General features: G+C 42.6%; 1 protein-coding gene across 1 annotated transcript in view; it reads right to left on the reverse strand.

Moving 5' to 3' along the window:
* Positions 1 to 12,722: 12,722 nt before the first annotated feature.
* The window catches only part of LOC125785626 (mesothelin-like protein), a 28,137-nt gene continuing 26,454 nt past the window's right edge, over positions 12,723 to 14,405 (reverse strand). The window contains exon 6 of the mRNA XM_049469559.1: positions 12,723 to 12,949. Coding sequence (XP_049325516.1) covers positions 12,738 to 12,949 — 212 coding nt within the window. The 3' untranslated portion in view covers positions 12,723 to 12,737. The remainder of the gene's footprint in view (positions 12,950 to 14,405) is intronic.

The raw sequence follows: 14,405 nt of genomic DNA on the forward strand, positions 1-14,405 counted from the left end.
ATGACACAACAATAATTGGTCTTATCACCAACAATAACGAACATCACTATCGTGAACAGGTTGCCCAAGCAGTCACTTGGTGCCAAAATAACAATTTACAGCTTAACATATTAAAAACTCAGGAACTCATAGTTGATTTTTCTCGCACACCTACAAAATACCCATCTCTATTTTTTCGCAACCCATTATCATCACTGATTCATTCAAATTTCTGGGAACCCATATCAGCAACACACTTAAATGGAAACTACACTCACACCAACTCTACAAAAAAGCCAACAAAAGGCTATTCTTTCTCAGACAACTAAAAAAATTCAGAGTTAGGAAAAATATCCTTCTTCAGTTTTACACTGCCATCATTCAAAGCATACTCACCTCATCCATAACAGTGTGGTATGGGAATTTGGATACCCATTCACGCAAAAAACTGCAAAGTATAGTAGATAAATCATCAAAAATCACAGGGCACATCCTCCCATCCATTGACACTTTATATTACAGACGCATCACACAACGAGCAATAAAAATCACCTCAGACCCCTCCCATCCTGCATATCATCTATTTACACTTATGCCTTCTGGAAGACGTTACAGGTCACTGTCAACCAAATCTGTCAGATTTAAAAATAGTTTTTTCCCAACTGCTGTACGTTTACTAAACCAGGTTTAACTGTTTATGTATGTATTTGTCTATTCACTGTTATGTGTTGTTTGTTGTTTTGATACAGACAGAGATGTGAGCATGTTATGTTATGCTGTACCGTAAGTAAATTCCACCAACTTGTTGTGTGGTCATTAATAATAAATGAATGAAATGAATGAATGAATGAATGAATTAACACAGAGTACTGATTGTTACGGTAATGATAATTAGCATACAGAACTGTGTGGAATGTTACAGTAATTATAATTAACGTAGAGAGTACAGTATGGATTGTTACGGTAATGATCATTAGCATACAGAACTGTGTGGAATGTTACAGTAATTATAATTAACGTAGAGAGTTCTGTACAGATTGTTACGGTAATGATCATTAGCATACAGAACTGTGTGGAATGTTACAGTAGTGATAATTAACGTATAGGATAACCCACATATTGTTACAGTAATGACAGTAATGGTCTCTTCAGATGAGCAGGTTCTTACCCTGTGCTGTAGCAGCGACTGTCTGGTTGGTTACGGTGGTCACTGTGGTAGTGTTGGTGGTAGCCGTGGTTGTAGAGACGGCGAGGTCTTTTCCTCCGATCAGTCCGATATTCAGCGTCTCCAGATCCACCTTGTACTGCTGATCCACCCAGAACTGAACCTCTGTAGAATTCTCAAACAGCTTCAGATCAGGCAGATTCACCCCCAGGAGATCACGTACCGTCCCCACGCTCAGAGCCTGAAACACAGGGGTACACAGAGTTACTGCAAGTGTGGAACTGCAGCCGGAGGAACGCAGCTAACACAGGAACACAGGAACACAGAGACAAGTCCTGACTGTGCTTCAGCTGTAGTGCGGAACTGTGGGACTGTCTCGTACCGGGAGAACCGCAGGACTCAGGCTCCTGAAGGTGGCGATGTCCATGCTGATGTTCAGAGCGGAAAGAGCTCGTATATCCTCCACCGGAGCGCCACCTACAGACAGGTGCAGAAATACAGGTGTTCATATTTTTATTCAGGAACTTGTAAAACCCAGCCCTGATCATGTGAGAGAGGAGAATCAGGAGGGTCCAAACAGAAATATGAGGAGGGAGAGGGAGAGAGAAGAGGGGGCGTGCATGAGTCTGTGTGTGTGTGTGCGCGTGAGTGTAAGTCTGTGACATCATAAGCCCTTTCCGGACAGAATTAGTTTCTCAGGGGGTTCTGGGTAATTTTCTCTTTTATGGGGGTTTTTATCCTCTGTGATTTTATTCCCGTCCAGAACGATCATGTAGGTGTTTTTATCAGACGTCCTCTGAGAAAATTATAGGCTGAATTATCTACTGTTTTTCTCTGAACTCCGTGCTCCTCCGGTAATTTTAGTCCCGTCCGGACGCACATCTCTGAGTTTCGTCTCCTCACCTTTAATAAAATAGCTATTTGTCCACTGCCGCACACCGTAATTACACTTTGGGCGCGCCACGGTTTCCACGGAGATTCACGTTAAAAAAAACACAACAGAGAGTGGAAATGGAGGAGCTACTGCTAAAACCCTGCCTCCTGCTGCCAGCTGCTATGCTATTCAAAGTCTATGTGTATACTGTATATGTTTATGTTATTATCAGTACAGTGATGGCGGCACTCAGAGCTGAAGCTAATAGTGTTATAGGATGTAAACAGTGTTTTTAATAAGCTTCTTCTGCACTTTTTAAGTTATTAATGCCTGGTTTTAAATGTCAGGGCTCTCCAGATTCTAGTAAGGAGGTGTGGAGCTACTTTGAGCTGGATAACGGTGTAAAAAGTGATTTATCAGGGTAAATTATGCTCCGTATCTCCCAGTCTGAAGGGTGTTTGGGGATAAACTGTTAAAATTTCTGTATCTCTGAACGCTGTGGGAGAACGGAGGTGTGCTATTCATCAAAGATAAGAACTTTTTATCATGTTTTACTACAACAAAAGTCCATTTTACACCAGAGTTCAGTAAATCTGAAGTCCTGAGGTGTTCGTGAGTAAGAGGTATTTAATCAGCTGAAACCTGATGAGCTGTCGATGGGTGGATCTGTTTCTGAGTGAGGACGTTTGTACTGTGTAAAGAAAGCGTGAAGGGAGGGTGTTTACCCAGATAAGAGCTGCTGAGTTGATGTTTGGTGAAGGTTAGCTGAGGTGAGGGTGTACGTTACCTAGGTAAGGGCTGATGAGCAGGTAGAAGGTTGTGGGGACGCTGCGTTGGCTGCTGAAGGAGGAGTTGGCGATGCTGTACAGAGCTGATTTCTGATCTGCTGTACAGGAGGATACGGTCATAGAATTTGCTTTCCTGCATAAAGAAAAGAGAAAAGAAAAGCAGAAACTGAGTGGATAAATCTGAACAGATCAAGGGAAGCAACCTTCATCAAGATCCCAACACTGGCAACTTGTTAAAACTGAGCGTTAATAAAGAAAAAGCTTAATTTTAATTATAATAAGATTAGATATAAGAAGATTTCTCTGCGAAAACATCTACAAAACTGCCTGAGTTCAGCTGAAAACCGTAGATTATCGCTACTAAATCTCAATCAATCAATGAGTAATAAAAATATTGTCATTTAGAGCATTTATTTGCAGAAAATGAGAAATGGCTAAAATAACAACAAAAAAAAAAACGCAGAGTAATGCAAAGAAAATAAGTTTATATTCATAGAGTTCAGAAATCAATATTTGGTGGAATAATCCTGGTTGGTTTTTAATCACAGTTTTTTTCATGCATCTTGGCATCATGTTCTCCTCCACCAGTCTTACACACTGCTTTTGGATAACTTTATGCTGCTTTACTCCTGGTGTAAAAATTCAAGCAGTTCAGTTTGGTGGTTTGATGGTTTGTGATCATCCATCTTCCTCTTGATTATATTCCAGAGGTTTTTAATTTGGGAAAATAAAAGAAACTCATTATTTTTAAGTGCTCTCTTATTTTTTAGGACTAGAAATGCTGTAATTTGTGTGAATACGTTTGCTCTTATATATCCACTGTTAGAGGTGTATTGTTAATTGCTGGTTTTAAATTGAAAGTCTGGTGAAAATAAGGCTGCGGTAGAAATACCTTTTACTTTCAATTCCTGCGGAGTTGTTTATCATAGTTTAGTAAATGTCAAGAATGTAGTCCAGCGATTCGTGAGTATTCTGTCTGGCTGTCTGTATGTGAGAATTTGTTTTAAAACTGGAATGGTGAGTAGTGAGTGCCAGACTATCTGCTGGATTCATCTTGTCACCAGTGTTTTGTTTTTTTGCAGAGTAAGACTGAGAAAGTGTCTCATGCTGCCTGAGATCAGGTCTAAAATATATGGCTTGATTTTTTACTAACGCTCTTCCCAGGCAGGATTAGTATCTCAGGGGGTTCTGGGTAATTTTCTCTTTTATGTTTTTTTTTTATCCTCTGTGATTTTATTCCCGTCCAGAACGATCATGTAGGTGTTTTTCTCAGACGTCCTCTGAGAAAATTACAGGCTGAATTATCTACTGTTTTTCTCTGAACTCCGTGCTCCTCCGGTAATTTTAGTCCCGTCCGGACGCACATCTCTGAGTTTCATCTCCTCGCCTTTAATAAAATAGATATTTGTCCACTGCCGTGCACCGTAGTTACGCTTTGGACATGCCACGGTTTCAAAACATCAAATCAAATCTAATTTATTTGTATAGCGCTTTTTACAACTGGTGTTGGCACAAAGCAGCTTTACAGAAACATCCACGGAGATCTGCGTTAAAAACAAAACAGCGAGTGGAAATGGAGGAGCTACTGAACTCCGCAATGATGTCATGTGGCCGAGAAAAAAAAGCCTAAAAACGCACTGGTCCTCCTGTTTTTACAATTGCAGTCCGGATGCAGGAGTTTTATCACTAAAGAGTAGAAGTGTGAAATATTTCACACAGATATTTTTCTCAGTCCCCCTGAGAAAATAATAGGGCTAAAGTTGTACAGGTCGAGTCAAAATTCAAAGGACAACCTTTTATTTCAGAAATGAAAGGGATAATGACATATCTATTTTTTTTTACTTTGCAAGATGGCGGCGCGCAGTAGTGCAGGGGCTTCTCACGCTCCTAGTGAACACCCTATTTTGAGCTGTTTTTACGTCGGTTCTGAACCCAACTTTACGCGCCCCACGCATGTGAGTTACAGCAGAACCGAACTTCTGAGGATTAAGGACAGTTTGGTCAGTAAAACAGCAACTATGGACAACAATATCCGAGCTACGCTGGGCGAGCTGCAGCCCCTCCGCGCTCCGGCGTGGGGGAGCGGATCGCTGCAGACAAAGGGCAAGAGGAGGAGGCGGTGCGAGCGGCGTCAGAAGAGAGGAAAACGCACTGGGGTGCTAGCCAGGCTAAAGGCTAATGCTAACCGACCCCCGATTCCGTCGCTTTTCCTCTCTAACGTCCGCTCTTTGGATAACAAGCTGGACCTGCTGCGGCTGAGGATGAATGTTTCTGAGGAGATGAGGAACTGCGCTGTGATTTGTCTCACGGAAACCTGGCTGAACCAGACCATGCCTTCCAGCTCGCCGGCCGGCAGCTCTTCCGAGCGGACCGCAGCCAGCTATCCGGGAAAGCCCGGGGGGGGGGGCGGCTTGTGCGTCTACATAAACAAAGGTTGGTGCACAAACTGCGTGTTGGTTAACAGCCACTGCTCCGAGGCGACAGAACAGCTGACTGTGAAGTGTCGTCCTCACTATCTGCCTCGTGAGTTTTCGGCGGTGTTCGTGATTGCTGTTTACATAGCACCGGATGCTAATGCTAACAACGCGCTGAAGGAGCTTTATGACAACATCAGCTCGCTTCAGAACAAGCATCCGGACGCGTTCTACGTGGTAGCGGGGGATTTTAACCACGTAGAACTGAAGAACACGCTGCCGAGGTTTTACCAACACGTGAACATTCCAACGCGAGATAATAACACGCTGGACCGTGTTTACTCCTCTGTGAAAGACGCTTACAAAGCCTTCCCCCGCCCCACCTTGGGCTATCGGACCACATCTCTATCATGCTGGTCCCCGCATACCACCCCCCGCTGCGACGCTCAAAACCCACACAGAAAACCATCACGGTGTGGCCCAGTGACGGCGCCGCTGTGCTGCAGGACTGCTTCGGCTGCACAGACTGGCAGGTCTTCAGGGAGGCTGCTGAGTGTGAGGGGGAGCTGGATCTGGAGGAATACACATCTGCTGTTCTCGGGTACATCAGCAAGTGTGTGGAGGATGTCACTACTACCAAGACTGTGACTTGCTACCCGAACCAGAAGCCCTGGCTGAACGCAGAGGTGCGTTCCCTGCTGAAAGCCAGGGATGCTGCCTTCAGATCTGGAGACTCGGATGAACTCAGGAGGGCTAGAAGAGAGCTGACTGCTGGAGTTAAGAGGGCAAAAGCTGCATATGCTCAGAAAATCCAGGGACACTTTTCCTCCCAGGATCCACAGAGCATGTGGAGGGGCATCAAGTGCATCACGGACTACAAATCTAACGTTGCACAAAGCTCCAAAGACCCATCCCTGCCTGAGGCTCTCAACACGTTCTACGCCCGCTTTGAGAACCCTGACACACCCCCCAGCACCAGACTCCCACACTCACCAGGAGAGGAGCCCCTCAGCGTGACACCAGCAGAAGTAAGGAGGACGCTGAGGAGGATTAACCCCCGGAAAGCTGCCGGCCCGGACAACATCCCCGGACAGGTGCTAAAAGACCGCGCAGACCAGCTCTCGGACGTCCTGGCCGACATTTTCAACGCGTCCCTCATCCAGGCAGCTGTCCCCACTTGCCTGAAGACTGCCACCATCATCCCGGTCCCCAAGAGCTCCACAGTGACAGGTCTGAATGCCTACCGGCCAGTAGCCCTCACTCCGATAGTCACAAAGTGCTTTGAAAGACTGGTTCAGACCCACATCAAAGCCACCATCAACATCACTGTGGATCCACACCAGTACGCATACAGGAAGAACCAATCCACAGAGGATGCCATTTCCTCCGTGGTCCACACTGCCCTCACCCACCTGGAGCAGAAGGATTCCTACGTTCGGATGCTCTTTGTGGACTTCACATCTGCTTTCAACACCATGATTCCTCAGACACTGATAACCAAACTCTCCTCACTTGGACTGAGCTCTTCCCTGTGCAACTGGGTCCTAGACTTCCTGACCAACAGGCCGCAGTCTGTGAGGATTCACAACATCTCCTCCCCCTCCATAATCCTCAGCACTGGCTCCCCTCAGGGCTGTGTGCTGAGCCCCCTCCTGTTCACACTGCTCACATATGACTGCTCACCTCTCCATCCAGGCTGTCATATTGTGAAGTTTGCGGACGACACGGCAGTGGTTGGATGCATCACAAACAGAGATGAGTCCAGCTACAGGCAGGAGGTGGAACACCTGGAGGATTGATGCAGAGAAAACAACCTCTGCATCAATGTAAAAAAGACGAAGGAGATGATTGTGGACTTCAGAAGGGGCAAGCATGCCCACCTCCCCCTGCACATTGGAGGATCTGCGGTGGAAGTGGTCGACAGCTACAGGTACTTGGGTGTGCACCTGACCAGCAACCTCACCTGGAGCAACAACACTTCCACTCTGGTCAGGAAGGCACATCAGCGGCTCTACTTCCTCAGGAGGCTGAGACGAGCTGGACTCGGGAGCGCAGTCCTCACCTCCTTCTACAGATGTGTGGTGGAGAGCGTCGTGTGCTCCAGCATCAACGTGTGGCATGGAAGCTGCTCTGCTGCAGACAGGAAAGCACTGCAGAGGGTGGTGAAGGCTGCACAGAGGATTGTTGGAGTCAGCTTCCCCAGCACCACAGACATTTACACCTCCAGATGCAGGAAAAGGGCCACCTGCATCAGGAAGGATCCCACCCACCCAGCACACGCACTTTTTGTCCCACTCCCCTCAGGCCGGAGGCTGCGGAGCATTAAGTGCAAAACAACCAGACTCAGAAACAGCTTAATTCCGGAAGCTGTAAGACTCTTAAACTCCACTTAACAACACACTGCACTGACACCAAGGACAAATTACTGTTTACTGTTTACCAACATGGTCACTTTACTTGCACTGAGACACTTTATCTCCACTGCTCTAATTCACATTATCATGCTGCTATAGCACACTTGCACTCTGGACTTCATGTTGCTGAACCTTCTACTCTCTATTTATATTTTTTTTATTCTTGGGATATTTATCTATCTATTTTGTATATTCTATTTCTTTTATTGTATTCTTTTTTTATCTATATATCTATTAATAACAGCTCTTTGGGTGTAAAACTGGATCGTGAAATCACAATTTCGTTCCACCTCATGTACCACATGTGATGCGAATGACAATAAAATCTCCTTGAATCCTTGAATCCTAATCTAATATTTAGCTCTGTATGTAACAGAGACATCAGACCAAATATTTATGAGGTCTTTTAATTAGCTGTCCTTCATTTCACCTTGTTTTTTACATATATTCTTACGTACCACGTTAAAATAAGGCTCCTATATAAAGCATTTATAAATACAGTAGTTTATAAAGAGATTATTAATCGTTCTAATTAAGTTGTAAATACTTACAATTATACTTAATACATAAACAACAGTGACAATGGCTTTTTTAATGTATGCAATAAAATAATATACATATAGTTAAATGAATAAAGTCATTAACAGAAATCGACAGGTTACAAACCACAGACACCAGACAAGTTACAAACCACAGATACCATCGACAGGTTACAAACCACAGACACCATCGACAGGTTACAAACCACAGACACCATCGACAGGTTACAAACCACAGACACCATCGACAAGTTACAAACCACAGACACCATCGACAGGTTACAAACCACAGACACCATCGACAGGTTACAAACCACAGACACCATCGACAGGTTACAAACCATAGACACCATCGACAGGTTACAAACCACAGATACCATCGACAGGTTACAAACCACAGATACCATCGACAGGTTACAAACCACAGATACCATCGACAGGTTACAAACCACAGATACCATCGACAGGTTACAAACCACAAATACCAACGCAGGTTGCAAACCACAGATACCATCGACAGGTTACAAACCACAGACACCATCGACAGGTTACAAACCACAGACACCATCGACAGTTTACAAACCACAGACACCATCGACAGGTTACAAACCACAGATACCATCGACAAGTTACAAACCACAGATACCATCGATAGGTTACAAACCACAGACACCATCGACAGGTTACAAACCACAAATACCAACGCAGGTTACAAACCACAGACACCATCGACAGGTTACAAACCACAGACACCATCGACAGGTTACAAACCACAGACACCATCGACAGGTTACAAACCACAGATACCAACGACAGGTTACAAACCACAGATACCATCGACAGGTTACAAACCACAGATACCATCGACAGGTTACAAACCACAAATACCAACGCAGGTTGCAAACCACAGACACCATCGACAGGTTACAAACCACAGACACCATCGACAGGTTACAAACCACAGACACCATCGACAGGTTACAAACCACAGATACCATCGATAGGTTACAAACCACAGACACCATCGACAGGTTACAAACCACAGATACCATCGACAAGTTACAAACCACAGATACCATCGATAGGTTACAAACCACAGACACCATCGACAGGTTACAAACCACAAATACCAACGCAGGTTACAAACCACAGACACCATCGACAGGTTACAAACCACAGATACCATCGATAGGTTACAAACCACAGACACCATCGACAGGTTACAAACCACAGACACCATCGACAGGTTACAAACCACAGATACCATCGACAGGTTACAAACCACAGACACCATCGACAGGTTACAAACCACAGACACCATCGAAAGGTTACAAACCACAGACACCATCGACAGGTTACAAACCACAGACACCATCGACAGGTTACAAACCACAGACACCATCGACAAGTTACAAACCACAGATACCATCGACAGGTTACAAACCATAGACACCATCGACAGGTTACAAACCACAGACACAGACAAATACCAACGCAGGTTACAAACCACAGACACCATCGACAGGTTACAAACCACAGACACCATCGACAGGTTACAAACCACAGATACCATCGACAGGTTACAAACCACAGATACCATCGACAGGTTACAAACCACAGATACCAACGCAGGTTACAAACCACAGATACCATCGACAGGTTACAAACCACAGACACCATCGACAGGTTACAAACCACAAATACCATCGACAGGTTACAAACCACAGACACCATCGACAGGTTACAAACCACAGATACCATCGACAGGTTACAAACCACAAATACCAACGCAGGTTACAAACCACAGATACCATCGACAGGTTACAAACCACAGACACCATCGACAGGTTACAAACCACAGATACCATCGACAGGTTACAAACCACAGACACCATCGACAGGTTACAAACCACAAATACCAACGCAGGTTACAAACCACAAATACCAACGCAGGTTACAAACCACAGACACCATCGACAGGTTACAAACCACAGATACCATCGACAGGTTACAAACCACAAATACCAACGCAGGTTACAAACCACAGATACCATCGACAGGTTACAAACCACAGACACCATCGACAGGTTACAAACCACAGACACCATCGACAGGTTACAAACCACAGACACCATCGACAGGTTACAAACCACAGATACCATCGACAGGTTACAAACCACAGATACCATCGACAGGTTACAAACCACAGATACCAACGCAGGTTGCAAACCACAGACACCATCGACAGGTTACAAACCACAGACACCATCGACAGGTTACAAACCACAGACACCATCGACAGGTTACAAACCACAGATACCAACGCAGGTTGCAAACCACAGACACCATCGACAGGTTACAAACCACAGACACCATCGACAGGTTACAAACCACAGACACCATCGACAGGTTACAAACCACAGATACCATCGATAGGTTACAAACCACAGACACCATCGACAGGTTACAAACCACAGACACCATCGACAGGTTACAAACCACAGATACCATCGATAGGTTACAAACCATAGACACCATCGACAGGTTACAAACCACAGATACCATCGACAGGTTACAAACCACAGATACCATCGACAGGTTACAAACCACAGATACCATCGACAGGTTACAAACCACAGATACCATCGACAAGTTACAAACCACAGATACCATCGACAGTTTACAAACCACAGATACCATCGACAGGTTACAAACCACAAATACCAACGCAGGTTACAAACCACAAATACCAACGCAGGTTACAAACCACAGATACCATCGACAAGTTACAAACCACAGATACCATCGACAGTTTACAAACCACAGATACCATCGACAGGTTACAAACCACAAATACCAACGCAGGTTACAAACCACAAATACCAACGCAGGTTACAAACCACAGATACCATCGACAGGTTACAAACCACAGATACCATCGACAGGTTACAAACCACAAATACCAACGCAGGTTACAAACCACAAATACCAACGCAGGTTACAAACCATAGACACCATCGACAGGTTACAAACCACAGACACCATCGACAGGTTACAAACCACAGATACCATCGACAGGTTACAAACCACAGACACCATCGACAGGTTACAAACCACAGACACCATCGACAGGTTACAAACCACAGACACCTTACTACACAATTACTACTGAAAGAAGTCCTGAGACACGTCTTAATCTGTGGATCCAGGTATAAAGTTCATTTTGTGGAGGGAAGACTCTAATTCTGAAGCTGCAGTGGACGAGTCTGTCGGGTAAGACGTTAGCCTAAATGCTAACCCAAGAGTCTCGCTAACACTCGACACGTCCGTCTCACCGGAGCTTCAGAATCAAGACGTTACTCTGGGTCACATCTGTAACACTCTGTTATTTTTGTATCACTCCGATATGCTTGTCTTGTGTTCGTAACTCTCTGATCTTTTTGCGTTTTGTTCTTAACACTCTATTTTTGTTTTGTGTTTGTAACACTAAAATCTTTTGCGTTATGTTCTTAACAGTCAGATTTTTTGAGTTGTTTTTTTAAAAGACTTTCTGCATTATTTTCCGAACAGTCTGACTTTTTTGTGTTTTTTTCATAACACTCTGTTGTTTTTGTCTTATTGTTGGTAACACTGATATGTTTGTTTTGTTTTTGCAACACTCAAATCGTTTGTATGCTCGTTACAGTCAGATTAGTGTTGTTTTTTTGTAACACTGATCTTTTTGTGTTGTGTTTGCTACACTCTGTTATTTTTGTTTTTATTGTTGTAACACTGTGATCTTTTTTGTTTGTACTTCAATATTTAGTGTTATGCTCATAACAATGTGATATTTTTTGTTTTGTGTTTGTAACACTGATCTGTTTGTGTTACATTTGTAACACTGTTAATTAACTGTATGTTCGTAACACTCTCATCTTTTTGCGTTGTTTTCATAACACTTCAATTTTAGTGTTGTTTTTTGTAACACTGACCTTTTTGTGTTGCATTTGCAACACTGTTATTTTTGTTTTTACTGTTGGTAACAATCTCATCTTTTTGTTTTATGTTCGTAACACTGATCTTTTTTGTGTTGTTTTTGTAACTGTTATTTTAACTTTATGTTTGTAACACTTTGATATTTTGCGTTATGCTGGTAACACTGTGATCTTTTTGTTTTGTGTTTGTAACACTTATCTGTTTGTGTTACATTTGTAACACTGTATTATTTGAACTTTAGGTTCGTAACACTCTGATCTTTTATGTTGGTAACACGCCGATATTTAGTGTGATGTTCGTAACAATCTTGTTTTGAGTAACAAATTTGTTTTTTGTGTGAGTTTGTACCACTCTTGTAACACTCTTTTTGTGATATGTTTATAACACTTCAATATGTTATGCTCAGTACCCTCTGTGTTACACTGTGTTATTTTTACTGTGTTTGTAATACTCCGATATGTGTAAGGTGTAATTTGTAGGTGTCCCAAAACCTTCGTTTGTATGAACCATCGTAACGCGTCACTAATGTCAGTGCACTTAAAACAGACGCCTTCACGACCACTCAAGAAACCTTATTAACCACATTGAGTTAAAATGACTGGTGTTCAGTAACACAGACCTGGTTTAACTTGTTCAGGATGATGGTCTGGAAGCTGGTGTCCACCACTTTATCAGTGATGGACGCCAGGTTGTCCCTCAGGACAGCGATGTCCAGACATGCAGCAAACTGAGTGTAGTCGTAGCCGAAAGTAAATGATGGATCTGCAATCGTCGCCTCTGTGATGTTTCCTGTAGTGCAAACTGTCAGATAAAAAGAGGGAAAGAATTCAGTTACAACATTAACATATATAACTCCATTCATACGCTGGACACAAACTACCGTGATGTGGGACATTTGGGAAATAAACCCAAGCGCAGAGACAAAAACCTGTGAGAACGAGCCTGAAAATATATGTGACTCTATGCCAAAAAGAAATGAATATATATTTATATAGAAAATAATAATGTATATTGTAGCAGTAAGAGAAAAGGTGAAGAGTATCTGATAGAAAGGGGATTTCCTGAAGTGATTTTGAACCCTTAATAGTGCTAGTAGGAAAAAAGGCGGGAAATCAAACAAAGGAGACACAACATGTGGTGTGTCTCAAACTCAAAAGCTTTTCCCAAAAACTCAAACAACTGAAATAAACGTTTTCTTCTCACTATACAGGACACTATTCGAACCTCACCTGAATTATTGTAATATTATTTGGAGTAATACATTTCCCTATCACCTGAGGAAAACTGGTCATTTTACAGAAAAAAATGATCCTTGCTTTCTCATGGTCCAGTTTCGATGCCCCTTCTAATCCACTTTTTTGGCGATTGGATTTACTGAAAATAACTGAACTCAATATTCTGCAAAATGCTTGTACCTTTCATTCTGTTGTAAACAAGCTTAATGATAGACTTTGTTATCTAATTCAAGTCTATTTCCCCTCAGATGCTTATCAGACCAGGAAAAAGCATTATATCACAGGGAAATGTGCCAGTTTTAGTAGAGTTTGTAAAGGGTCACAGGTGTGGAATGATATTGATATTCACAGATTTACAAATGTCTCTAAATGTGCATGTTTTAGAAAGAGGTTAAAGAGGCATTTGCTGCTGAATTATGCTCAAACATGAATTAATGCTGTATTTAGTTGCATATTGTATTTGATTGGATGAGCTCCTGAAACATTTAACCCTCCTCTGTTCTGGGTCAATTTGACTTGCTTGAAAGTCTAAAGATCTGGCAAAAATAGTATTTAAAAAAAAAGTATTTTTAGAGTATAAAACTTCTTCTGCTTGCCTTAATTACTGTAATTAACATATAATATGAAAAATGGTTCATCTCACATATTTGCAACAACCACCCCCTGCAAAAATTACAAATAAAACTTGCAATGTTATGTTTCATCTATGTTAAGTAGAACTATTGTTTATATGTTGGTCTTTCAAAAGTAATAAAGTAGTAAAACATTAAAAAAGTTTGAACATGTATTTTTTTATTATGTAAAACGAGTGAATTATCCTAATTGAATTGTTACCTGTTAGAGGGGAGGAACACTATTGCACTAAATATTGATAGAATAATTAGTAATGGAGTTATCAAATAAAATATTTACACTGCTTGTAAGGATTTTCTTGGTTTTAAACGTCTTTTGGATAATTAATTAACCCGGGAACACCATTGCTGCTCCTGAAAAATGAACATAACAGGAGGGTTAAGCTCTAA

This window comes from Astyanax mexicanus, chromosome 21, assembly GCF_023375975.1.
Source record: "Astyanax mexicanus isolate ESR-SI-001 chromosome 21, AstMex3_surface, whole genome shotgun sequence".
Classification (NCBI taxonomy): Eukaryota; Metazoa; Chordata; class Actinopteri; order Characiformes; family Acestrorhamphidae; genus Astyanax; species Astyanax mexicanus.